Here is a 25,283-nt window from a genome sequence, read left to right as displayed (position 1 = left end):
TCTTTATGGCCTTCACTTTAAAGTCTAATTTTTGTCTAATATGAGTATTGCAACTCCTCTTTTTTTCCCCTGTCTTTTCCATTTACATGTAATGTCTTTTCCCATCCCCTCACTTTCAGTTTATATGTGTCCTTTGCCCTAAGGTGAGTCTCTTGTAGGCAGCATATTGTAGACTCTTGCTTTTTAATCCAGTGTGCCCACTCTGTGTCTTTTGATTGGAGCATTCAGTCCATTGACATTTAACATAATTATTGATAAATATGTATTTATTGCCATATTAAACCTTGTTTTCCAGTTAATTCTATGTTTCTCCTTTGTTCCTTTCTATTTTTGGTTGGATGATTTCCATTTAGTTTATGCTGGTGTACTTCTCTTTTTGTTTTTGTGAATGTAGTGTTTGGTTTTGATTTGTGGTTGCCCTGTTTTTTAAGTATGTTAAGCCTTTCCTATATCTGCTCGCTCTAGCTTGATAGTCATATAGACCCAAACATATTATTAAAAAAAAGTCTAGATTTTATTACTTTGCTTCCCAACATTCTGTGATTTTGTTTTTTTTTTTTTTTTTTTTAAATTTTATTTTCCCACTGTACAGCAAGGGGGTCAGGTTATCCTTACATGTATACATTACAATTACAGTTTTTCCCCCACCATTTCTTCTGTTGCAACATGAGTATCTAGACATAGTTCTCAATGCTATTCAGCGGGATCTCCTTGTAAATCTATTCTACGTTGTGACTGATAAGCCCAAGCTCCCGATCCCTCCCACTCCCTCCCCCTCCCATCAGGCAACCACAAGTCTCTTCTCCAAGTCCATGATTGATTTTCTTTTCTGAGGAGATGTTCATTTGTGCTGGATATTAGATTCCAGTTATAAGTGATGTCATATGGTATTTGTCTTTGTCTTTCTGGCTCATTTCACTCAGTATGAGATTCTCTAGTTCCATCCATGTTGCTGCAAATGGCATGATGTCATCCTTTTTTATGGCTGAGTAGTATTCCATCGTGTATATATACCACATCTTCCGAATCCAATCCTCTGTCGATGGACATTTGGATTGTTTCCATGTCCTGGCTATTGTGAATAGTGCTGCAATGAACATGCGGGTGCATGTGTCTCTTTTAAGTAGAGCTTTGTCCGGATAGATGCCCAAGAGTGGGATTGCAGGGTCATATATTCTGTGATTTTGAAGTCCTTCTTTTACATCATCATGTTCGTCCTTTTGCCTGTTCCTTGTGTTTATTGTCACTTTTACAGTACTTTTTTTCTTTTATTTATTAATTTTAATTTTTAATTTTTATTTATTTATTTTTTTGTCTTTTTGCCTTTTCTTGAGCCGCTCCTGGGGCATATGGAGGTTCCCAGGCTAGGGGTCGAATTGGAGCTGTAGCCACTGGCCTACGCCAGAGCCACAGCAACGCGGTATCCGAGCCACGTCTGCAACCTACACCACAGCTCACGGCAACGCCGGATCCTTAACCCACTGAGCAAGGCCAGGGATTGAACCCGAAACCTCATGGTTCCTAATCAGATTCATTAACCACTGAGCCACGACGGGAGCTCCTTTTTTCCTTTTAGATCTGTTTACTCACTTGAGTGATTGCTTTCCAGTTGTGATTTCCTCCATCCTATTTCTTCTCACTTCTTTTTTTATTTAGAGGAGCCCTTTCAGTATCTCTTTTAGAATGGATTTAGTATTTTTGTTCTCTTTTAGCTTTGTTTATTGGAGAAATTCTTTATTTCTCCTTCTATTTTCAATGATATTCTTTCTCGGTGGAGTATTTTAGGGTACAGATTTTCCCATTTATTTATTTATTTTTATTTAAGGGCCACACCTGTGGCATGTGGAGGTTCCCAGGCTAGGGGTCGAATCGGAGCTATAGCTGCCAGCCTACACCATAGCTACAGCAACGTCAGATCCAAGTCGCATCTGTAACCTACACCACAGCTTATGGCAATGCTGGATCCTTAACCCACTGAGTGAGGCCAGGGATTGAACCTGGGTCCTCATGGATGCTAGTCAGATTCGTTTTCACTGACCCATGATGGGAATTCAGTTTTTTCCCTTTTAGCACTTTGAGTATGTCTTGCCACTCTCTTCTGACCTATAGTGTTTCTGTAGAAATTATTTGATAGCCTTATGGGGGTTCCCTTATAATTAATGCTTTCTGTTTCTCTTGTTGCCTTCAGAATCCTCTCTTTATCTTTCACTTTTTTTTTTTTTTTTTGTCTTTTTGCCATTTCTTGGGCCGCTCCTGCGGCATATGGAGGTTCCCAGGCTAGGGATCTAATTGGAGCTGTCGCTGCCAGCCTACGCCAGAGCCACAGCAATTCGGGTTTCGAGCCGCGTCTGCAACCTACACCACAGCTCATGGCAATGCTGGAGTGTTAACCCACTGAGCAAGGGCAGGGACCGAACCCGCAACCTCATGGTTCCTAGTCAGATTCGTTAACCACTGTGCCACGACGGGAACTCCGTATCTTTCACTTTTGCCATTTTTATTATAATAGGTCTTGGTTTGGGCCTGTTTGGCTTCCACTTGTTTGAGGCCCTCTGTGCTTCCTGTATCTGTTTTCTTTGGATTTGGGAAGTTTTCAGCCATTATTTCTTGAAATACAATTTCAATCCCCTTTTCTTTTTATTTTCCTTCTCAAATTCCTACTATGCCTAGATTGGCCTGCTTTGTGTTATTCCCAGATCTCTTATATTGGTTTCCTATTTTCTTTTGTTTGGTTTTCTGTCTTCTGTCCTGATTGGGTTTTTCCGTTATTCTATCTTCCAAGTGACTAATTTGTTCCTCTGCATCATTCATTCTGCTCTTCAGTGCTGTTAGCTCAGTTCACGTCTCTGCAAATGAATTTTCCAATTTTTCTTGGTTCCTCCTTATATTTTCTAGTTCCTTCGTTTTGTTTTATTTTGGTTTTTTGTTAGGGCCACACCTGTGGCATATGGAAGTTACCATGCTAGGGATCAGATCAGAGCTACAGCTTCTGATCTACACCACAGCCACAGGCCACAGCAATGCCAGATCCAAGCCACATCTGTGACCTATACCACAGCTCACATCTTAGCCCACTGAGAGAGGTCATGGATTGAACCCACATCCTCACAGATATTGGGTTCATTAACCACTAAGCGATGATGGGAACTCCTCTAGTTCCTTTCTAAAGTAATCTGCATTACTGTTTATATCCACTCTTAATTCCTTCATATTCACCCACTTCATATTGCTTCAGTATTTTCACTACCTCCCTTTTGAACTCAGTGTCTATTAGACTGCAGAGGTCTGTTTCATTGTTTGTTGCTTCAGGTGAATTCTCCTGTTCTTTTAACTGAGAATTGTTCCTAAGCTTCTTCATTTGGCTTATATTTTTCTTTTTCTATGAATTTAGGGAAACTAAACTGTAGTTTTTTTTGTTTGTTTGTTTGTTTGTTTTGTCTTTTTAGGGCTGCACCCATGGCACATGGAGGTTTCCAGGCTAGGGGGTCTAATAAGAGCTATAGCCGCCGGCCTACACCACAGCCACAGCAATGCCAGATCTGAGCCTCGTCTGTGACCTACACCACAACTCACGGCAATGCTGGATCCTTAACCCACTGAGTGAGGCCAGGGATCGAACCCACAACCTCATGGTTCCCAGTCAGATTTGTTTCTGCTGTGCCACGATGGGAATTCCACCAAACTGTAGTCTTGAAGGGCTATTTCTATGCAAGATTGCCCCTTTGTATTTTGTGGGTGGTTACTGTTTTTTTTGGCATGGGAATTTGGGTATTGGTTGTCTCTTTCTTCGGTATGAGCAGGCTATTATCCCCAGAGTGCTGAGTGTGTTTCTAGTGAGAAGGAGGCAATGGGTAGGACTAGTAGGGAGTGCTTGGTTGCTGTGCTCTTGATAGTAGCAAGGACCTGCAGGAAGGTGGCACAGGTGTAGTTGCAGGGCCCTGGGAAATGGTGATGAGCCTCAGGCAGATTTAGGCCATGCCCAGAGCATTTGGCAGTGGCAGTGGCAGTGGCAGTGGCAGGGTGTGTGAGTTCCCAGGGGAGTGAGAGCAACAACAGGTGGTGTTCATTTGCAGTGCCCTCCTCTGTGGTGTCCTCTGAGGTGATTGGGCCTGCAAGTGGTGCCTGTTCGTGGATCCTTAGTGGTTGTGGGCCATGCCCACCTCTGAAGTTAGAGATAACTGTGGTGGTTTGGCCCTGCCACCTGTAGACAATGCAAGAAGCACCCTTTCCCACTTAGCTCACGCAGGAGGTGCTGCACAGGCTGCTCCTTGTTGTAGGGTTCTGGGAAGGGAATGTGATCAAGCATGTGTGGGCGCTGCCCAGAGTGTTTGGCAGTGGCAGCAGGGCGGGTGTGTTCCCAGGGGAGTAAGAGCAACAATGGGTGGTGCTCAGTTGCAGTGCCCTCTTTATTTGCTGACCTCTGAGATGACTGTGGCTGCAGATGGAGCCTGTTCATAGACCCCTAGTGGTGGCAGGCCATGCCTTCCTCTGGTTTCTGAGATGACTGCTGTGGTTTGTCCCTACTGCCTGTAGATCATGCAGGAGGCACTGCATCACGTTTAGACCCCCACTGCCCTTACCCCACACAAGAGTTGCTTGGCCATGTGTAGCCTGCACAGGAAGCACCTGATCTCCTGTAGCCTGAGCAATAGTCCTCTTGCCACCCATAGCCTGTGCCAGAGGCACCCTACCCTCTGAGAGCCTGCGGGTGTGCAGGGAGATTGCTATGGCGGTCTGCCCCTCCTCCTCTTGCCCTCTCCAACAATGGTGCCTTGCTTCTTCTGTGGGTCCAGACCTCTTCCTGGGTTCCCTTGGCTGTGGCATTCTGCTCTCCAGCCTGTGGCACACCGCTCCCTAGCCCTTCAGGCTGTCTCCATACAGCCAACCCTAGTCCTCTCCCCAGAACTGACCTCAGGAGCCTGAGTTGCAGCACCCAGCCCTCGCCTGAGCGTCTTAGGCTATGGTGTTCAGGGCAACATTGCAGATGATCCCTGCCATTCTCATTCTGCTTTCCCCTCCTCATTCCAGCTGCTGCACTTTTCTAGGCAGCTTTGAGGTCCCGCCATCTCTGCTGATCTCTCTGTAGGTTAGGTGGCTTCCTAAGTTGTGAGTTCCTTTTCTCTTTCACAGCTCCCTCTCAGGAATGCTAGTCCTGTGCTGATTCCTTTTCTCTCTCTTTTTATTTTGTTCTATCCAGTTATGTGGAGGGTTTCTTGCCCTTTTTGGAGGTTTAAGTTCTTCTGCCAGTGTTCAGTACATGTTCTGTGTGAGTTGTTCCACATGTAGAGGTGTTTTTCTGGTGTGTTTGTGGGAGCAGGTGAGCGCAACGTCTTGCTCCTCCGCCGTCTTGATCCTTGAAGTCCTTATCTTAAATCTTCAAGTGGTTTCATTGTTTCCTTATTAGACTGTCTGATGCAAAGTTCAATTGATAGTAATAAAAATATCTTCCATTTACATTCTTTTCACATTTTGTTATGACTTTTGATGTCTTGGATAACAAGGTAGAAGTGTGATAATTCTTGTCATAACATGAAGAAATGAACATCTATTGGAGTTCCTGTCATGGCACAGCAGAAACAAGTCTGACTAGGAACCATGAGGCTGCGGGTTTGATCCCTGGCCGCGCTCAGTGGGTTAAGGATCTGGCATTGCTGTGAGCTGTGGTATAGGTCACAAACGTGGCTCAGATCTGGGGTGGCGGTGGCTGTGGCTGGCAGCTGTAGCTCTGATTGGATCCCTAGCCTGGGAACCTCCATATGCCGTGGGTGCAGCCCTAGAAAAGACCAAAAAAAACCCAAAACATTTATTGTATCATTTTTGGATTTTCTGTAATTGTTCAGTGAAAATTTAAGGGGGGAAAATGAAGGCCCAAAGACATTAAATAACTTGCTCTAAATCCTACAGAAAGCTAGTATTGAGTCAAGATGGTAGAATTGCACATATAAAAATTCTGTGTGCTACAGTCTTCTGGTCCTGGAGGAAATCTTTTACTAAAGAAGTGTTCATTTATAATGAATGTACTTGGAAAAGCCTTAGTCATTTTAGTAAATTTTTTCCTCTTTTTTTAATCTTATTTTTTTTCATTGTGGTAAATTTTTCAATAAGAAATTAAAGCACAATAATTTTCTGCTCAGCATTCATATATCCAAGATGCTATTCACTAGCACTTACCAGTTTAACTTTACTTAATATAAAGTTTTGAGTTTTGGTTCTTTCTATGAGAATTTAGCACCTAGGGCAAATTACAAGGAAGAAAAATTCTTCCGACCTCATGTTTATTCAGTTATTGAATTAAGATATGTCTGATGCATCCTTATATGGGGAAAAAAAGAGATGTCACAAAGGAGTAGAATGGGGACAGGAGAGGAGAAAGGCAAGGGAATATTGTTGCCAGGTTACTAGCTTTCTGCCCCGACTGCCTTGGTGATGGTGGCAGGTCAGGTGGGAGCTGGAAATGTGAATGCGGTATTTTTACAGCTGACTGAAAGACTTCACCTTGTCTTCATCAAAAACGGTGGGAAGGGGAGTTCCCTTTGTGGCTCAGTGGCAATGAATCTGGCTAGTATCCATGAGGTTGCGGTTTTGATCCCTGGCCTCAGTGGGATAAGGATCTGACGTGGCTGTGGCATAGGTTGGCAGCTGCAGCTCTGATTAGACCCATAGCCTGGGATCTTCCATATGCTGCGGATGCAGCCCTTAAAAAAAAAAAAAAAAAATGGTGGGAAGGGCAGTGTGAGAGCTAGGTCTCTTTTACAACCAGCTGAAAGGCTTTAACTTGTCCCCATCTCATCAGCTGACTTCCTGACCTCCATGGTGGTATAGTTTCCTAAATTGTAACATCAGAGATGACCACTTTGCTCTACTGTAAAATAGAGGAGGCTCTACTTTGGATAGGCTCGTACATGCCTATCTTTTTTAGAGGATCTTTCAAATAGGTAATTCTCATAATACTTGTGAAAGCATTTAAGAACCCATATCCCTGTGGTACTGAACCCGAGTTTGCTCTGCTTGCTACATGATAGGCCAGTGAATTCGGAAACTAGTTGTTGGGGCAAGGAATAATGACTTTAATCGGAAAGCTAGCAGACTGAGAAGATGGCAGACCAATGTCTCAATCATTTTCCCTCAGTCAGAATTCAGGCTCCTTTTATTCAGAGAAAGGGGAGGGGGAGGGGCCAGTGGTCACTCACCAGCTCTTAGTTGCTTGGAGGGAAGGCTCACTACCATGCTGACCAGTGGCTGAGCAGGACCACTAAGGATTACTCTCTTACAATTGTTTGTAGGGAGAATGGACTGAGCAATGATTTGGAATACAAGAAATTCAGCTTATACATTTACAGGTAAAATTCTAACTGTAAATTCTGGATTCATAGACCCTAGGTATTTCCATGGTATCCAGAGTTTCCTGATCTTTGTTTTTTTTTGTTTTTGTTTTTGTTTTTTTGTCTTTTTGCCATTTCTTGGGCCACTCCCTCGGCATATGGAGGTTCCCAGGCTAGGGGTCGAATCGGAGCCATAGCCGCTGGCCTACGCCAGAGCCACAGCAACGCAGGATCTGAGCCACATCTGCAACCTACACCACAGCTCATGGATCCTTAACAGACTGAGCAAGGCCAGGGATCGACCCGAAACCTCATGGTTCCTAGTCAGATTCGTTAACCACTGCGCCACGATGGGAACTCCAGAATTTCCTGATCTTTGAAAATGACAGCAACAACAGTTACACTTTTTTAGGGCTTACTGTGTACCAGACAGGTTTTGAACCCCTGTATGTATTGTCATTCAGTACTTACAACTCTGTAAGATATTTTATCCCCTGACCCTCCTATTTAAATGTGAGAAAGATATCGCTAATAAAGATATGTAACATTTTATTACCATCTATCCCTTCTGTTCGCATTCTCCGACCAACCCCCCCAACCTTGCTCTGATTAAAGCTCCCTGAAATAATCAGTTTTGTTCACACTTTATTCTCTTTTTTTGGCCGTACCCATGGCATATGCAAGTTCCCAGACCAGGGATCCTACCCACACTACAGCTGAGACCTCTGCCACAGTGGAGCTTCTGAGTTTTGTGCACTTTTTTATCCCCAGTGCCTAGAATAGTGCCAGGCACATGGTTCTCAGTGAATATTTGTTGAATGAATGAGTCATTATAGATGAGAAAACTAAAATTTCCAAGATTCCACAGTAAGAGGACAATTAGGAGAAACTGAAATGATTTATAAAGTCCAATGAACCTAAAGTTCTTTTGGCTTTTTGAAAGATTGCATCATCAGGAGTATGAAATGACTTCTAGGCACTTGGCTTTGGTGGTGCTTTCCCTTCTAATACCTAGTACTCCATTTCATGAGCCTCTGGGCCCTTGAGATACTTACAAGTTGAGTATTTTTCTCCTCTATTCTTCACCAAGGAAATACAAAAAAATCACTCCTCTTTTATTATAAGATTTTAATAATAGGCACAACTCAAATTTGCATTTTGTAGATTTTATTTTAGGCCATAGAAGCAATGATAGTGATACTGTAAACTCAAAGGATTCAATAGTGTTCTTCCCTTTTACTTTTTCCTTTTAGAGCGTGGGTAATAGGTAAGCCATATGGTTGAGACTTGGTCCAAGGTTGTATGAGCACACATTCACATCCCTCTTTTTTTTTTTGGCTGTGCCTGTGGCATGTGGAAGTTCCCTGGGCCAGGGCTTGAACCTCTGCCACAGCTGCAGCAACACTAGATGCTTAACCTGCTGCACCACAAGGGAACTTCCTCACATCCAACTTTAAGCTTGCTGATTTGTAGTCTTCAGGAGGAAATTTTAATTCTGGAAGTGATTAGGCAGAACATGAATGGCTAAGATCTGATCATTGATGGGGCTTGAGAGAAGAGAAGGAAGAATCTCAAATAGGGAGTTCCCATTGTGGGTCAGTGGTAATGAACCTGGTAGTATCCATGAGGACCCTGGTTTGATCCCTGGCCCCGCTCAGTGGGCTAAAGATCCTGCGTTGCCATGAGCTGTGGTATAGGCCAGCAGCAGCAGCTCTGATTCAACCCCTAGCCTGGGAACTTACATATATGCAGCTCTGGCCCTAAAAACAAAAACAAAAACAAAAACCCAAACCAAACCAAAACAAAAAAGAATGAAATAGGCCCTTGCTGACTAGAAGATGGGTACTCCCACTCAATGAATGCGAGTCAGATGTTTAACATTTTACCGTTTTTCTTTCTTCTGGGATGTAAAATCACATCCATAATTTCTGTTATAATTTCTCTTTACAGATTCCATTGCTATTCCCTATTCTTGGGAAAGAGTAAGCATTACTCCTTGATTTTTTTTAGATTTTTATTTTTTATTATACTTGATTTACAATGTTCTACCAGTTTCTGCTGTACAGCAAAGTGACCCAGTCATACATATATATACTTTCTTTTTCTCATACCATCTTCCATCATGTTCCACCACAACTGACTAGATACAGTTCCCTGTGCTATACAGCACGACCTCACTGTTTATCAATTCCAAATGCAGTAGTTTGCATCTACTAACCCCAAACTCCCAGTCCATCCCCCTCCCACCCCTCTCCCCCTTGGCAACCACAAGTCTGTTCTCCAAGTCCGTGAGTTTGCTTCTTCTCTGTAGATAGGTTCATTTGTGCCATATATTAGATTCCAGATAAGTGATATTATATGGTATTTGTCTTTCTCTTTGTGACTTAACTTCATTTAGTAAGAGAGTCTCTAGTTCCATCCACGTTGCTACAAATGGCATTATTTTGTTCTTTTTTATGGCCAAGTACTATTCCATTGTGTATATATACCACATCTTCTTAATCCATTCATCTGTCGATGGACAGCTTAGGTTGTTTCCATGTCTTGGCTATTGTGCATAGTGCTGCAGTGAACACAAGGGTGCGTGTATCTTTTTCCATGAAAGTTTTATCCAGATATAAGCCCAGGAGTGGGATTTCTGGATCTTATGGTAGTTCTGCATTTAGTTTCTGAGGAACCTCCATACTCTTTTCCATAGTGGATGTACCAACTTACATTCCCACCAACAGTGAAGGAGGGTACACTTTTCTCCCCACCTTCTCCAGCATTTGCTATTTGTTGAGCTGTTAATTATGACCATTCTGACAGGTATGAGGTGGTACCTCACGGTAGTTTTGATTTGCATTTCTCTAATAATTAGTGATGTTGAGCAATTTTTCATGTTGCCTGTTGGCCATCTGTATATCTTCTATAGAGAAATATCTTTTCAAGTCTTCTGCCCGTTTTTCGATTCGGCTGTTGGCTTTCTTGCTGTTGAGTGTATAAATCCTTTGTATATTTTAGAGATTAAGCCCTTGTCAGTTGCATCATTTGAAACTATTTTCTCCCATGCTGTAGGTTGTTTTTTTGTTTTTCTTATGGTGTTGCTTTTTGTGCAAGAGCTTGTAAGTTTGATTAGGTCCCATTGGTTTATTTTTGCTTTTATTTCTGTTGTCTTGGGAGACTGACCTAAGAAAACATCTGTATGGTTGATGTCAGAGAATGTTTTGCCTATGTTCTCTTCTAGGAATTTTATGGTGTCTTGTGTTATATTTAAGTCTGAAAGCCATTTTGAGTTTATTTTTGTGCATGGTTTGAGGGTGTGTTCTAGTTTCATTGATTTACATGCAGCTGTCCAGTTTTTCCAGCACCACTTGCTGAAGAGACTGTCTTTTTTCCATTTTATATTCTTGCCTCCTTTGTTGAAGGTTAATTGACCATAGGTATCTGGGTTTATTTCCAGGTTCTCTACTTTGTTCCATTGGTCTGTATGTCTGTTTTTGTATCAGTGCCATACTGTCTTGATTACTATAGCTTTGTAGTAGTATCTGAAGTCTGGGAGAGTTCTGCTTCCTGCTCAGTTTTTGTTCCTCAGGATTGCTTTGGCAATTTGGGATCTTCCATGGTTCTATATATATATTTTTTTTTTTTTTTTTTTTTTTTAGGTATGCACTCGTGGCATATAGAGGTTCCCAGCCTAGGGGTCCAATCAGAGCTGTAGCAACAAGGGATCTGAGCCGTGTCTGTGACCTACACCACAGCTCACAGCAATGCATATGTTGAAATGATCATGTGGTTTTTGACTTTGCTTTTTTAATGCAGTATATGATGTTGATTGATTTGTGTATCTTGAACCATCCTTTTGAACTTGGGATAAATCCCACTCACTCTTGGTGTATGATCTCTTTCATGTGTTGCTGGATTCAGTTAGCTAAACTTTTGCTGAGAATTTTTGCATCTATGTTAATCAAAGATGTTGGCCTATAATTTTCCTTTTTGGTACTATCTTTGGTTTTTGTATTAGGGTGATGGTGGCGTCATAGAATGTCTTTGGGAGTGCTCCTTCTTCAACCTTTTAGAAAAGTTTAAGAAGGATGGGTATTAATTTCTTCTTTGTATGCTTGGAAGAATTTGCCTTTGAAGCCCTCTCTGGTCCTGAACTTTTGTTTGTAGGTAGTGTTTTTATTACATACTCAATTTTATTTCTAGTGATTGGTGTGTTCAATTAATCTATTTCTTTTTTTCTTTCTTTTTTTAGGGCTGCACCCACGGCACATGGAGGTTTCCAGTCTAGGGGAAATTGGAGTTGTAGCCTCTGGCCTTTGCCACAGCCACAGCAATGCCAGATCCAAGCCATGTCTGCAATTGATACCACAGCTCACAGCAAAGCCAGATCCTAAACCCACTGAATGAGATCAGGGATCGAACCTCTGTCCTCACTGGTAATAGTCAGATTCCTTTCTGCTGAGCCACGATGGGAACTCCCTTGTCTATTTCTTCTTGATTCAGTTTTGGCGAGCAGTTAAGTCTCTAGAAAGTTGTCCATTTCTTCTAGGTTGTCAAATTTGTTGGGATGTAGTTGTTCATAGTAATCTCTCTCTCTCTCTCTCTCTTTTTTTTTTTTTTTTTTTTTTTTTGTATTTCTGCAGTATGTGTTGAGATTTCTCCTTTTTTCGTTTCTCATTTTGTTTATTTGAATTCTTTCTCTCCTCTTGGTGAATCTGGCCAGATATTTGTCAATTTTGTTTACCCTTTCAAAGAACCAGCTCTTGGTGTTACTGATTTTTTTCTATTGTTTTTTGAATCTGTTTTATTGATTTCCTCTCTGATCTTTATGATTTCATTCCTTCTGCTGACTTCTTTTTCTAATTCTTTTAGGTGATAGGTTAAATTGTTGATTTGAGATTTTTCCTCTTTTCTGAGAAAGGCCTGTACTTGCTTAAACTTCCCTCTAAGCACTGCTTTTGTGGCATCCCATGGATTTTGAATGGTTGTGTTTTCATTATCGTTTCTCTTGATGTGTTCTTGAATTTCCCCATTGACCCAATGATTTTTTAATAGCATGTTGTTTAGTTTCCATGTAGTCAGTTTTTTCTCATTTCTTTTCCTGTGGTTGATTTCTAGTTACCTGCCATTGTGGTCAGAGAGGATACTTATAAGAATTTCTAGACTCCTAAATTTGTTGAGGTCAGTTTTGTGCCCCTTATTGTGGCCAGTCTTTAGAATGTTCCATGTGCACTTGAAAAGAATGTATATTCTGATTATTTTGGATGTAATGTCCTGAAAATGTCAATTAAGTCTAACTTTTCTATTGTGTCATTTAGGATCTCTATTACCTTATTGATTTTCTGTCTAAAGGATCTGTCCATTTATGTGAGTGGGATGTTTAAAGTTGTCTACTGTGATTGTATTCCCATTAATTTCTCCTTTTATGTCTGTTAGTATTTGTTTTATGTATCTGGGTGCTCCTGTATTAGGGCATATATATTGTGAATTGTAATACTCTCCTCTTGAATGGATCCTTTTACCATTAATGTCCTTGTTTGTCTTTATGACCTTTGTTTTAAAGTCTGTTTTGTCTGATATGATTATTGCAATTCTCATATTGCGAGTATTATGATTTCCTGTCTTTTCCATTCACATGAAATATATTTTCCCATCCTCTCACTTTCAGTTTATATGTGTCCTTTGCCCTAAGGTGAGTCTCTTGTAGGCAGCATATTGTAGGCTCTTGCTTTTTCATCCAGTCTGCCCACTCTGTGTCTTTTGATTGGAGCGTTCAGTCCATTGACATTTAAGGTAATTATTGATGAATATGTATTTACTGCCATTTTAAACCTTGTTTTTCAGTTGGTTCTGTGTTTCTCCTTTGTTCTTTTCTTTTTTTTGGGGGGGGTGGATGATTTCTTTTTATTTCATCCTTGTGTCATCTTCTTTTTAGTTTTTGTGAATGTAATGTGTGGTTTTGACTTGTGGTTGCCCTGTTTTTCAATTAAGCCCTTCCTACAACTGCTTGCCTTAGCCTGATAGTCATATAGGCTCAAACACATTCTAAAAAAGAGTCTAGATTTTCTTTCTTTTCTTCCCCACATTTTATAATTTTGAAGTTCTTTTTTAACATCTTCGTGTGTACCCTTTTGCTGTTCCTTGTGTTTATTGTTGCTTTTACAGTAGGTTTTTTTTTCCTTTTATGTCTGTATACTTGCTTATTTAAGTAATTGCTTTCTAATTGTGATTTCCTCCATCCTATTTCTTCTTACTTCTTTTTTATTATTTTTTTTTATTTTTATTTTTTTTTGTCTTTTGTCTTTTTGTCTTTTGTTGTTGTTGTTGTTGCTATTTCTTGGGCCGCTCCCGCGGCATATGGAGGTTCCCAGGCTAGGGGTTGAATCGGAGCTGTAGCCACCGGCCTACGCCAGAGCCACAGCAATGCGGGATCCGAGCCGCGTCTGCAACCTACACCACAGCTCACGGCAACGCCGGATCGTTAACCCACTGAGCAAGGGCAGGGACCGAACCCGCAACCTCATGGTTCCTAGTCGGATTCGTTAACCACTGCGCCACGACGGGAACTCCCTCTTACTTCTTTTTTAATTTAGAGGAGGCCTTTCAGCATTTCTTTTAGAATGGATTTAGTTTTGAGTACTCTCAGTTTTTGTTTGTTGGAGAAATTCTTTATTTTTCCTTCTATTTTATTTATTTATTTAATTAATTAATTAATTTATTTTGCTATTTCTTGGGCTGCTCCCATGGCATATGGAGGTTCCCAGGCTAGGGGTTGAATCAGAGCTGCAGCCACCGGCCTACGCCAGAGCCACAGCAACGCAGGATCCGAGCCGCGTCTGCAACCTACACCACAGCTCACGGCAATGCCGGATCCTTAACCCACTGAGCAAGGGCAGGGACCAAACCCGCAACCTCATGGTTCCTAGTCAGATTCATTAACCACTGCGCCACGACGGGAACTCCTGTTTTTCCTTCTATTTTAAATGATATCCTTGCTGGTAGAGTATTTTAGGCTGCCACTTTTTCCCTTTTAGTACTTTGAGTATATCTTGCCACTCTCTTCTAGCTTATGGTGTTTCTGTAGATAAATCAGTTGATAGCCTTATGGGGGTTCCCTTTGTTTTTAACTCTTTGTTTTTCTCTTGCTGCCTTTAGAATCTTTTCTTTAACTTTTGCCATTTGTATTACGATATGTTTTGGTATGGGCCTCTTTGGGCTCAGCTTGTTTGGGGTGCTCTGTGCTTCTTGTATCTTGGTATCTGTTTCCTTTAGATTAGGAAAGTTCTCAGACATAATTTCTTCAGATATATTTTCAGTCCCCTTTCTTTTTCTTCTCCTTCTGGAATCCCTAGCATGTGTAGATCGGCCCACTTTCTATTATCCCGTAGATATCCTGTTTTTTCATTTGGTTTTCTGTCTGCTGTCCTGATTGGGTGATTTCCATTATTTTATCTTCTAAGTCACTAATTCATTCCTGTGCATTATTCATTCTGCTCTTCAGTGCTTTTAACTCAGCTTGTGTCTCTGCAAATGAATTTTGTAATTCTTCTTGGCTCCTCATTATGTTTTCTAGTTTCTTTCTAGAACTGCATTACTAGATAAAGTAATGCTTTTAATACTTTTTTGCTGCATAAAATAATCTGCATTACTGTTCATATTCACTTTTAATTCCTTCATGTCTGCTCTTAATTCCTTCAGTATTTTCACTGTTTCCTTTTGAACTCGGTGTCTGTTAGACGCAGAAGTCTGTCTCATTGCTCCTTCAGGGGAATTCTCTTGTTCTTTTAACTGGAAATGGCTCCTGAGTTTCTTGATTTTGTTTATATTTTTCTTATTCTGTGAGTTTAGGGAAAACAACTACTGTAGTCTTGGAGGGCTATTTATGTGCATGAGCACCCCTCAGTATTTTGTGAGAGCTTTTTATTTTGGGGGTGCTGTGTGTGCTTTCAGGAAGATGGAGGCAGTGGGCAGCTAGTGCCTCATTGCTGGGCCCTTGACAGTGATAATGGCAGCAGCAAGGTGTGTCTGTTCCCAGGGAAGTGAGAACAACAACGAGTGGTGCCAAGCTGCGGTACCCTCCTCTTTGCCGACCTCTTAGGTGACTGGGGCTGCAGGTTGTGCCTTTTCACATATCCCTAGGTGGCAGACCACACCCATCTCTGGTGTCTGAGATGACTGCTCTGGCTCCCCCGCAAGCCCCCATGGTCTACAGACCACTCATGAGGTGCTGCATCATGCTTAGTCCCCCAATGCTCTTAGCCCACACAAGAGGTGCCCAGCCACCTGTAGCCTGCACAAGTGGTGCCTCACCACCTGTAGCCTGTGCCAGAGGTGCCCCACCCTCTGAGAGCCTGCCTGCATTTGTGCAGGGAACTATATTCCTGTGGCAATCTGCCCCTCCCCCTCTTGCCCTTCCCAGCAATGGCGCCTTGCTTTTCCTGCGGGCCTAGACCTCGTCCCCGGGTCCCTTATTTGTGGCGCACTGCTCTGTAGCCCCTCCACGCAGCCAACCCTTGTCCTTTCCCCGTAACTGACCTCCAGAACCTGAGTCTTAGCGAGCAGCCCCCGCCTGAGTGTCTCAGGCTGTGGTTTCTGGGGGCAGTGGTGCATATGGTCTGTGCCACTCTCACTCTGCTTTGCTCTCTTCAGTCCAGCTGCTGTGTTTTTCTTTGAGACTTTGAGGTCCCTCCGTCTCAGGTGATCTCCTTATCAGAAGGCTTCCCAGGGTGTGGGTTCCTTTCCTCTTTAATAGGTCCCTCTCAGGAGTGCTAGTTCCTTCCTGATTCCTTTTCTCTCTCTCTCTCTTTTCTCTTTTGTTCTATCCAGTTATGTGGAGGGTTTCTTGCCCTTTTTGGAGGGTTAAATTCTTCTGCCAGCATTCAGTTGATGTTCTGTGCGAATCCTTATACATGTAGGTGTTTTTTTTTTTTAATGTGTTTGTGGGAGAAGGTAAGTGTCACGTCTTACTCTTCTTCTATCTTGATCCTTCTCCACTCCACTCCTTAATTTTTGTGTTTTGTTTTTTTTTTTTCCCCTTTTTTGGCCACCCTGAAGCATCTGGAGTTCCCAGGCCCAGGATCAGATCCTAGCCACAGTTTTGACCTATACCATTGTGCCCGGCTGGGAATTGAACCTGCGTCCTGGTGCTGCAGAGATGCCACTGATCCTGTTGCTCACAGTGGGTACTCCTTGATTTTCATTTTCTGATAACATTAATTTGGTGTCACAGTAAGCTTTTTTTCCTTCTTATTATATGGATATATGAGTATTAAGTTAACTTTTGATGTATTTCCTAAGGTTCTGGAACAGAATGATTACAAATCAATTCATTTTCCTCTTTTCCCCCTGCTTTACCATTTCTTTTACATTTTCAAACATCAGGGAATACCTCAAACATGTAGTAAAATGCATAAGAAATACAGCCAGCCATGTACTGACAGGGCAGATTTAATAAATAAAAACACTTAGTGAGGTTTACTTTAGAGCTTTTAATTTTTTTGATAAATCATTACAGAGTTGAAGCCTTCTTTTTATTGCTTTGTAATTCCATTCTTCCCTCTTCATTCCTTGAGCTCACTACTGTTCTGATATTGGTGTTAATCCTTTTTCTCCTTTTTATTATAGAAGAGTAATTTCTTCATGAACTTTTTTACCTTTATTTTAATTGAATTCCAAGAATAGTAACTCATGGTTTCTCTCTCATTAATCATTTCAGTGGCTCAAATATTTTTATCACTGTTGACTTCTCATTCTTGGGCAGCAGTGCAATGTTTCACATTTGAGCTACTGCTGAGGATGTGCTTTAGTTACTTTGGTCCTCTGATCAGATGTGATACTATGTTATGTGTGTCTGTGTGTATATATATATATATATATATATATATATATATATATATATATATATATTTGGTAGTAACATTCCTGAAATATCCTTTAGAAAGTCATCTTTTCACCTTCTAAAACCAGGGAGAGAGGTGGGCGATGGGGAGACGAAGCAAAGAATGATTCAGTTTTTCTCCTCAAGCAAGTTATCAGTTGAGAAACTGACGTTTTAAACCACAAAAACTGAATAAAAACAAAAATAAACCAATTGGACCTAATCAAACTTATAAGCTTTTGCACAGCAAAGGAAACCATTAAAAAAAACAAAAAGACAACCTACAGCATGGGAGAAAATAATTACAAATGATGCAACTGACAAGGGCTTAATCTCCAGAATATACAGAAGACTCATACAACTCAATAGCAAAAAACCCAAACAACCCAACTGAAAAATGGGCAGAAGCCCTAAATAAACATTTCTCCAAGGAAGACATACACGTGGCCAGCAGGCACATGAAAATTGCTCAACATCACTAATTATTAGAGAAATGCAAATCAAAACTACCGTGAGGTACCACCTCATACCTGTCAGAATGGTCATAATTAACAGCTCAACAAATAGCAAATGCTGGAGAAGGTGGGGAGAAAAGTGTACCCTCCTTCACTGTTGGTGGGAATGTAAGTTGGTACATCCACTATGGAAAAGAGTATGGAGGTTCCTCAGAAACTAAATGCAGAACTACCATAAGATCCAGAAATCCCACTCCTGGGCTTATATCTGGATAAAACTTTCATGGAAAAAGATACACGCACCCTTGTGTTCACTGCAGCACTATGCACAATAGCCAAGACATGGAAACAACCTAAGCTGTCCATCGACAGATGAATGGATTAAGAAGATGTGGTATATATACACAATGGAATAGTACTTGGCCATAAAAAAGAACAAAATAATGCCATTTGTAGCAACGTGGATGGAACTAGAGACTCTCTTACTAAATGAAGTTAAGTCACAAAGAGAAAGACAAATACCATATAATATCACTTATCTGGAATCTAATATATGGCACAAATGAACCTATCTACAGAGAAGAAGCAAACTCACGGACTTGGAGAACAGACTTGTGGTTGCCAAGGGGGAGAGGGGTGGGAGGGGGATGGACTGGGAGTTTGGGGTTAGTAGATGCAAACTACTGCATTTGGAATTGATAAACAGTGAGGTCGTGCTGTATAGCACAGGGAACTGTATCTAGTCAGTTGTGGTGGAACATGATGGAAGATGGTATGAGAAAAAGAAAGTATATATATGTATGACTGGGTCACTTTGCTGTACAGCAGAAACTGGTAGAACATTGTAAATCAAGTATAATAAAAAATAAAAAACACCCCACTAAAACCCCACTAATACTGGACAGAAGTATATATATTCAAAGTATATACATTGAATTTGTAGGATAAGTATCTTAGTTTAATAACACGTACGTTTTTGATGCACTGTGTTCTTATGGTCAGCAGCAGGAGGAACTTAACATGATGTTTCAGTATGCTTATGGTTAGTTTAGACACGAGGCTGATGCTCAAGGAGAAAACTTACAATGTCTCTGTTATTTGTTTTGTCAAAATGTACTACCTAGCTCCAGAATTTCCTATTTTGGAGAAGCAGAACTGGCTGATACATCTCCACTATATCCGGAAGGATTATGAAGCATGCAAGGTGAGAGGCTGCAGTGATAGAGAACATGAGAGGCAGGCTTTGGTTAGGCACCTAACAGTGTCTGTACCTCTGTTTGTAGCAGTTTATATTTCACTAATAATGTATGAATTCATGTTTCCCTATATTTTGTGTATTAGTTAGTTTTTGCTATGATAATGCTGCTTAACAAACAACCTCAAAACGTCAGGCCTCCAACAGCAGACACATTATTACTCATGGGCCTTCATACTGGCTATAGATTGGCTGAGTTTGACCATAGGCTGTGGGTCAGGTTCAAGTGTGTTCCATGTGTCTTCTCATTTTAAGACCAACCCCAAAGAGCACCCACTCTCTGGGGCTTGGTCTCATGGAGGAGGTCAGGTGTTCAACACAGAGTAATTGTTTTAAGTTTCTGGTGAGGTGAAAATTGTATTTCATTGCATTTTATTTTATAATTCTGTTCCTATTGTGAGCTCGGTCATTTGTATATTTTAAAACCATTTGTATTTTCTTTTCTCTATAAACTGTGTCTATTTTTTTAGGGCTGCACCCACATCTTTTGGAGGGTCAAATTGGAGCTGTAGCCGCTGGCCTATACCACAGCCACAGCAACGCACGATCCACGCTGCATCTGTGACCTACACCACAGCTCCCGGCAATGCCAGATCCTTAACCCACTTATTGAGGCCAGGGATGAAACCTGCATCCTCATGGATGCTAGTCAGATTGATTTCCACTGAGCCACAACAGTAACTCCTCTAAACTGTATCTTTGTTTACATACTATATAAGTTATATACTTGCTGGTAAAGAATAGTATCAGGCAAAATATATCCTTGGTACTAGCCCTTTTGTTTTTTGGCATTCAGAGCTTCGTAATGCTTTTAAGGTTATGGTTTTTATTTTTATTTTTTTATTTTTGGCCATGCCCATGTGATATGGAGTTTCCCAGGCCAGATAAAATCTACACCATAGCAGTAACCCAGGCTGCTGCAGTGACAATGCCAGATTCTTAACCCGCTGTGCCACAAAACCACTCCCAGGGTTGTGGTTTTTAATTTATTCCTGACATTTGTACCAAGGGCAATGCAGTGAATTAACAGTTTAGTTCCAGTATGAGTCTTGAAAGGTTTTCTTCTTCTCTAATATTATTCTTTTCTTATTTCAGTTTTCCTTTATTGACCAGTTTCTCTGTTTTGTTTTTGTTTTTGTTTTGACTCATCGTCCTTTGCTATTTCTTAAGAGTTGGGGCTCTTCCTAGGCTCTGTCTTTGACCCTTTTCTCTGCTCATTCCACATACTTCCTCCTGATCTCCAGACCAATCTCATTCATAGTGAATGCTTCCCAGAACTGTCAAATTCAATTTTTCTATAGCTGAATTTGCTTCCTTCCAAACCTATTCCTTCTTCTGTTCCCTGTCTCAGGGATAGGTACCATCATTCACCCAGCCATCTGTGTCAGAATCCCCTGACCCACTTTCCCTAATATAGAAATCATCAAGTTCTGGAAGTTCTTCTCTTACTGTCTCATAAAATTGTCTAATTTCCCCCCCTCCACACCTTAGGTAATCCCTATTTTTTTTAAATTATTATTATAGTTGATTTACAATGTTCTGTCAATTTCTGCTGCACAACAAAGTGACCCATCCATCATTCTTACTTGAATTATCCACAAGAGTTCTTATATCAACCCTTAATCTTGCCCCCTTTCCATCTATTTTCAACAATATTCCAAAAATAGAGCAAATAGAATCAGGTTATTTCCTGCTCAAAACTTATCAACATTTTCCCCATTGCTCTCAACCTTCTTTAGTATGGCATTCAAAGCCCTTCTCTCTCTGACTTTCTGGGCCACTTCAACCCCTTGCTAACACAGGATTTGATCTGTTTTCCTTTGGAAAGTCTTCCTTGATTCTTCAAGTCAGAATCACGTACTTGTCTTCTGAGCTCTCTAGCTCCCTGGTCTTAGCCCATCATGGTACAAAGATAGAGCCTATATTTTGCTCATCAGAGAGCCCATAGCATCTGTAATGGTGCTTGGAAATCTTTTCATATTTTTCTTAGCTTGCCTAGTTAGATTCTAGATAGTAGTTGGCAAACTTTTTCTGTAAAGGGACAGATGATAAATATCTTAGGCTTTGCAGGCTGCAGTGTCTGTCTCACATATTTAATCTTTCTCTCTCTTTTTATAACCCTTAGAAAATATAAAAACCTGGGGTTCCCATTGTGGCTCAGCAGTAACAAACCCAACTAGTATCCATGAGGACGCAGGTTCGATCTCTGTCCTCACTCAGTGGCTTAAGGATCCAGTGTTGCTGAGAGCTGTGGTATAGGTTGCAGACGTGGCTTGGATCTGGCATTTCTGTGGCTGTGGTGTAGGCCAGCAGCTGCAGGTCTGATTCATCCCCCTAGCCTGGGAACTTCCATATGCCTCAGGTGCAGCCCTATAAAGACTAAATAAATAAATAAATAAAATTTCAAAAAAATATAAAAAGCCCTCTTAGCTTGAAGGCTGTACAAAAATAGGGCATGTTGGAGTTCCAGTTGTGGCGCAGCGGAAATGAATCTGACTAGGAACCATGAGGTTGTGGGTTCGATCCCTGGCCTTGCTTGGAGGGTTAAGGATCCGGTGTTGCTAAGAGCTGTGGTTTGGATCTGGTGTTGCTGTGGCTGTGGTGTAGGCCAGCAGCTGTAGCTCCTTTCGATCCCTAGCCTGGGTACCTCCCTATGCCATGAGTGTGGCCCTAACGAGCAAAAAAAGAAAAAAAAAGAAAAAGCTGTGTGGGTTGGATTTGGCCTATGGGCCATACTTTGCTGACCCTTGTTACGGAAGAAATAATCATAATAAGAGTTGAAATTTTAAAGATATCCTAATTAACTGCTTTATTAGTAATTGTTAGTATTGTAGATTTCTTACATATGCTCCTTGTCTGGTCTGCCTTAAAAATACTTGAAGACAATTTAACCACTACTCAACAGTATTGTTTCTTTGTCTTCCAGGCTATTATCAAAGAACAGCTTCAGGAGACTCAGGGGTTATGTGAATATGCTATCTATGTCCAAGGTAGGACATATATCTCTTCTATTCTTGCTAGAGAAATGCATATTCTGAGAAAAGGGCAAATAAGTCATGAAATACTTAAAATGTTGCACAAGTCTCTTATCCAATATTATTATTATTATTATTTTTTGAAATCAGAACCTAATTCTTGTGCTGGATTTGAACTCAGAAATGGCTAATTCTGTTAAAAAATTTGCCACCATCCTTCACACCTTTTCTAGTTTATGGCTAGTGTTTTTCAGAATGGATGTAGCTTCAGATTCAGAAGAGGCTTTTAGAAGGGTTCCTTGCAGTCAAGCTAAAAGAGATGAGGAAATGCTTGAGGATTTTTTGTAAGGTGAATCAGGATGAAGCCTACAAGTATATAGGGTAAAACAGAATTAGTGAAATTGATCAGAAATCAAATATGGAACCACTGACTGAAAGTTTACCCTGTAGTACCCAAAGTAGCACCTTAGATTTTCCAGTAACTGTCTTTGACTCTTTGGTATAAATGAGTGGCTTTGTTTACCACACATTGCATTCACACATCTAGGATGTCATGGCTAAATAATGCTCTTTTATTCCCAGTGTCACAAGTTCCAGTCTTAAGAGTGCCTCACAGTACATGAGCATGTACATTCTTTTGAAAACCTAGGCCTAGGGAAAATGGTTGATTCTGATTGGTTGCTATATGGAAAACCAAGTCTGAAATGTTAATTGCATTCTTTGCCAGCATCTCCTTGTTGGTCTTGAGGTATTGATTGCACTTGCCCCATTTGGTGTACTCTCTGAAAACTATTAAGTGGAAATCTGAATTATCATGATAAATAGAGCATGTGATGGGGAGCTATAAGAATGTTCTTATTGTGAATAGTTTGTGGGATAGTTTATAAGGCACCCTATTTTCTTTGTAGTGGAAGCTGGGAGTGGAGGAACAGGCAGGTTCATGATACCTTATTAGAAAAGATTGCTTATCAGTTTTGCTACTTATTTCAATCCATTGGACATCATATCTGATTGTATCAAAGACACAGTTATCCAAAGGATTACTGTGATATAATTTCCTACCTCCCTCTCCTACAATTTTCTGATACCAGCCTCCATTCTTCCTAGAACGTGATTTTATTTTCTGTGTTTTCTATTTCTTGGCAGCATTGATATTTCGCCTGGAAGGAAACATCCAAGAATCCCTAGAACTCTTTCAGACTTGTGCTATTCTCAGCCCTCAGTGTGCTGATAACCTCAAGCAGGTGGCCAGATCTTTGTGAGTATTGGCAGCCTAGACACCCTAGGGCACTGACAGAGAACAGTGTAAAGTGCATTCTCAGGTTGGGGCTGCTTCTGGTAGCCTGAGGGAGGGTTGCTTAACAGGAATAACAGATTCACTTTTTTTTTTCTTTTGTCTATTTAGGGCCGCATCTATGGCATATGGAGATTCCCAGGCTAGGGGTCGAATCGGAGCTACTGCTGCCACCCTACGCCATAGCCACAGCAACTTGGGATCTGAGCCACGTCTGCGACCTACATCACAGCTCACAGCAATGCCAGATCCTTAACTCACTGTTCGAGGCCAGGGATTGAACCTGCATCCTCATGGATACTAGTCGGGTTTGTTAACTACTGAGCAACAACAGGAACTCCCAGATTCATTTTGAAGGGTGTGGATTAATTTTGAAATTTGAGAATATGCAATAAGTAGTATAATAAAGGATCCGAATATTTCAAATATGTATATTTTAGTTTTATGTGAGAACACTGATAGTGTTTCTCATTTAAATGGTGACATTTTGTACCTAAATTACCCTAATTGTATTGGCAACCCATGGAATTTTTCTCATTTACTTTTCCAACACTTGACATAATACTAGATGCACAGTAGGTTTTTAGTGTTTGTTGAGTGAATGCCCTGAGGGTTCTTGGATGCAAGGAACCTCCAAAGTCTCTATAAGCTGTTAAGTACTGATAGCTTTACTACTCTAGAGTAGGAGAGTGTTCCCTGGGGTTCCCATACTTACACTGACATTCATACCTGCACTGTCTTTGCATGGAGGCTGGTTTTCCTCTGTGTTTCCAGAATTATGATCCAGTAACAAGGAAAAAGACTAATGTTGGGAGAGAAGAGATGCCCCTTCCTCTATCATGGATGATGATAATAAATTGTGGCAGTTCTTGTTTAACATGGTAATTAACTAGGCTCATTTCTTTTATGGTCTACATTTGTAATACGTTGTAGAAAATAAAGTACAAAAAACTTTCACTAAAATTGGGCTAAGGTCTTGGAACAGCTGCCAGTTCTGTCCCTACCAAGAGAGCTTCTGCTGATAGTATATAGTAGCCTCACTGGCTAAACCAGAACAACTAGCTGATAGGGAAGAGGCTTCTAGAATTTTCTGCTGGCTGGGACATGAATCAAATGTGGGACTAGGGGGGTTGGTCTTGTAAAAGCTTGGCATTAACAGTTATGGAAAATGTATTTTGGAGTGCCCATTGTGGTACAGTGGAAATGAATCCGTCTAGGAACCATGAGGTTGTGGGTTTGATCCCTGGCCTTGCTCAGTGGGTTAAGGATCCGATGTTGCCATGAGCTGTGGTGTAAATGGCAGATGTAGCTCGAATATGGCGTTACTGTGGCTGTGGTGTAGGCCAGCAGCTATAGATCTGATTCGACCCCTAGCCTGGGACCCTCCATCACAAGTGCGGCCCTAAAAAACCCCCCAAAAAAAAAAAAGTATATATATATGTATTTCTTCCCCAGATTTCTTTTGGGAAAACATAAAGCTGCTACTGAAGTATATAATGAAGCAGCTAAACTTAACCAGAAAGACTGGGTAAGTAGAGAACTTTGTTCTTTGTTTATTAGTAATATGCTGATGGTTCCATTTATAATACGGCTGTCTTTTGTTATTATTACTGAATTCTTGCATTCCAAAACTATAAGATCAAAAGTCATGTTTCCTTATAACTTAGCTGATATTGCTGCCTAGTTTGTTGGCAGTCAGTGTTGTTGATGAGCAGACTCTTAGCAGTCTGATTCTTCTTGATAACCCTACTTCCTCTGTAGAAACTTTGAGGATTTTCTTTTTGCAGTTCTGAAATGTCAGTAATAGTTGTCTAGATGTGTTTCTTTCTTTTTTTCCCCTCTTGTTTGTGGATACTCAGTTGGCTCTTTCACTGTGAAGACCCTTGCCTTTCTTTGCGTCAGGGAGGTTTTTTGTTTTGTTTTTTTTTTGTTTTGTTTCCTTTTTGGCTGAGCCCGCAGCATGCAAAAGTTCCCAGGCCAGGGATCAAACCTGCACCACAGCAGTGACAATACCATGTCCTTAACCTGCTGAGGCACCGGGGCACTACAAGGTTTTGTGGTGTGTTTTTTGTTTGTTTGTTTTTAAATTTTTCCTCTTTTTTAGGGCCACACCCACAGCA

General features: G+C 41.0%; 1 protein-coding gene across 8 annotated transcripts in view; it reads left to right on the top strand.

Moving 5' to 3' along the window:
* The window catches only part of BBS4 (Bardet-Biedl syndrome 4), a 61,447-nt gene that overhangs the window by 21,991 nt on the left and 14,173 nt on the right, over nt 1-25,283 (top strand). For 3 of the 8 annotated variants that reach the window (XM_021098191.1, XM_021098192.1, XM_021098193.1), the window contains 5 exons: nt 7,284-7,340; nt 18,764-18,843; nt 21,821-21,884; nt 23,016-23,127; nt 24,619-24,691. In XM_021098191.1, the coding sequence (XP_020953850.1) occupies nt 7,301-7,340; nt 18,764-18,843; nt 21,821-21,884; nt 23,016-23,127; nt 24,619-24,691 (369 nt within the window). In that variant the 5' untranslated portion in view covers nt 7,284-7,300. 8 annotated transcript variants of the gene reach the window in all.

This window comes from Sus scrofa, chromosome 7 (assembly GCF_000003025.6).
Source record: "Sus scrofa isolate TJ Tabasco breed Duroc chromosome 7, Sscrofa11.1, whole genome shotgun sequence".
In the NCBI taxonomy this organism is placed as follows: domain Eukaryota; kingdom Metazoa; phylum Chordata; class Mammalia; order Artiodactyla; family Suidae; genus Sus; species Sus scrofa.
Note: the sequence above shows the minus strand (reverse complement) of the source record. Positions and strands in the feature narration are given on the sequence as shown.